At 60.7% G+C, this 2,231-nt stretch overlaps 1 protein-coding gene across 1 annotated transcript in view; it reads left to right on the top strand.

The window, feature by feature from the left end:
* Positions 1-1,607: 1,607 nt before the first annotated feature.
* TENT4A (terminal nucleotidyltransferase 4A) overlaps positions 1,608-2,231 on the top strand; it is a 47,256-nt gene continuing 46,632 nt past the window's right edge. Inside the window, exons 1-2 of the mRNA XM_049648927.1 lie at positions 1,608-1,644; positions 1,967-2,214. Of these exons, the coding sequence (XP_049504884.1) occupies positions 1,608-1,644; positions 1,967-2,214 (285 nt within the window). The remainder of the gene's footprint in view (positions 1,645-1,966; positions 2,215-2,231) is intronic.

Raw genomic sequence — 2,231 nt, 5'->3', positions numbered from 1 at the left:
AAGTCCTGAGGCTCAAGTCTGTCTGCTAATGCTCGTGGCTTGGAGCAGGCTGGGTTAGGAGAAGAGCTGAAAGACTAAATGAGAGAAAAAGGGATGAGAACAAGACAAGGTAGGGACTTATAGGTCACAGTAAGCCTCAGTTCGAGAAAGAAAGCCACTGGAGGGTTTTGAGCAAGAGAGCGTCATAATCTTTTTTCTTTTTTTTTTCTTTTTAAACGATCACTCACAAGCTGCTCTGTGGAGAAAAATGCCAAAGAGGGCAAGAATGGAATGTGGAAAACTAGCAAGGAGGCACTGGCCTAAAATATGCTAGAAATAGCCGTGGCTTGAAGGGGCTACAGGTGAGAGCAGGGAGGGAGGAAGGGGTAGCTGTTGGATTTGGATGTTTCTTGCAGGTAAACCCCGGAGAATTTGTTGGTTATGGAGAGAGGAAGCTGGGATGACTCCAAGAATTTTGGCCCTAGGCCCTGGAAGCAAGGGGTTCCAGAATAACGACTTGTTTCTCCAGTTTGTTTAACGCACACGTTCTAATCCTTGGTCGTGATTTCCACGTGTACAATATACACTGGCTGAAAAATGTCTGAACCAAAATAGTCATTTTTATTATTTATACCATTTGCCAAAACGCCTCCGTAGGCAACCCACGGATTTTTCACCGTGTTAGGATGTTTGAAGTGTCAGCGCTTAGTAACGTGTACTCACCTATGGCAGAGGCCAGGCAGGAGAGCATGTTGAAAAGGCCTTGTTTCAATATGTTTCAAAGGAATGCAGCCCAAGCGCTGCGCTTCCTCGAAGTTGCCCGGCCAGGGCTTGCATCCTCTGGGCGGGGACCAGATCTGGCGCAGGGGGTGTGGGGGGCTCAGAAGGGCCATGGTGTCCGCGCTGGCCGGCCTCCAGTGGCTACACGCAGACTTACATAATGACACTCTGGCGTTTGCCTTGGACTTCACAAAACGTGTGGTTAGCGTCACATTCCAAACAATACCATTGTCACACTGGGCTTAGAGCATCCTCGGGCACCCGGGACTCGCACAGCGGACAGGACCTCTACGGAATCCTGCCAACCCAGTGCCGGCCTAGAGGCCAGACACCCAACCACGCAGGCAGCACTGCCAAGTCGGCCTCGGGGAATCGCACCAGCGAGCTAGCTTGCAAGTTTTAACTTCATTTTCTTCATAGAAAATCATTTTTAAAAGGAAACAGAAAAGCCTTAAAAAAAAAAAAAAACCCGCCAAGGAGAGTCCTGCTCCGGGGCGGCGACTTAGCAGGCAGTGCTGTCCAGGCCGCCGGCGAACACGTGGGCGGGCACGAGTGACCGCAGCGTGACCGGCTGCACACGGGCGCCTGAGGATGCACGGGACGGGACTCGGGGCATTTTTGTCCTTTCTCTAAAAGAGCGGCCTATCCGCGGTCCTTGCTGGCCTGGCCCACACGCTAGGCCAGCGGGCAGCCCCAGGGCATGGCACGGGGCGGGATCCCCGACCCCGCCCGGCGCGCGGAAACTTCCACCCAGCCGCGGCGGCGGAGGCGGCGGCGGCGGCGGCGTCTCGTCCTTGCGCACGCGCAACGTGACCGGGCGGCTGCCGGGGACCCCGGCCACAGCGCGCATGTCTCCACGCCTCGGCCTTCTCGCGGCGGCGCGAGGTGGGGCCGGCAGACGTAGCCCTGCCAAAGGCGACGCAGCGACCTCCTCGTTTCTCCCTCGCTCACCGCAGCCAAGTCTAGTCTAGGGAGACCCACGCCACCGCCGCCACCGCCCCTTCAGCCCCTCCCAGTCGCGTCTCCTTCCGACGCGTTGCTCTCCCCACCCTCACGGAGGAGCGCCCTCGTGCGCAGGCGCGGTAACCAAGGCGGCGGTGTCTAGTGAGGATTTGAAATCAGCCGCGCGTGCGCACTGACGTCTCGGCCCCGACGAGGGAGGCCGCGCTTCCTCCCCGCCCCGCTCCCTCCCCGCCCCTCATTGGAGCGGAGGCGGCGGCGCCCCCTCCTTCCCCCGCGCCCTGTCGCCGCCGAGAGTGTCTTTTCGCCGCCGCCGCCACCGCTGCAGGAGCACGGAGCGAGCGGCGCGAGCGTGACCGAGGGCCCGGCGCACGGCGGCGGCCCTCCCGCGGGTCCCGGGCCGCGCGGCGCCTGGGCCCGCCCCCTCGGCCCGGCCGCCCGCCCCTCTCCGATGGCCTCTCCCCCCGGCCCGAGTGGAACGCCGCCGCCGCCGCGGCCCGCGCGGGGGAAGG

This window comes from Panthera uncia (assembly GCF_023721935.1).
Source record: "Panthera uncia isolate 11264 chromosome A1 unlocalized genomic scaffold, Puncia_PCG_1.0 HiC_scaffold_17, whole genome shotgun sequence".
Classification (NCBI taxonomy): domain Eukaryota; kingdom Metazoa; phylum Chordata; class Mammalia; order Carnivora; family Felidae; genus Panthera; species Panthera uncia.
Note: the sequence above shows the minus strand (reverse complement) of the source record. Positions and strands in the feature narration are given on the sequence as shown.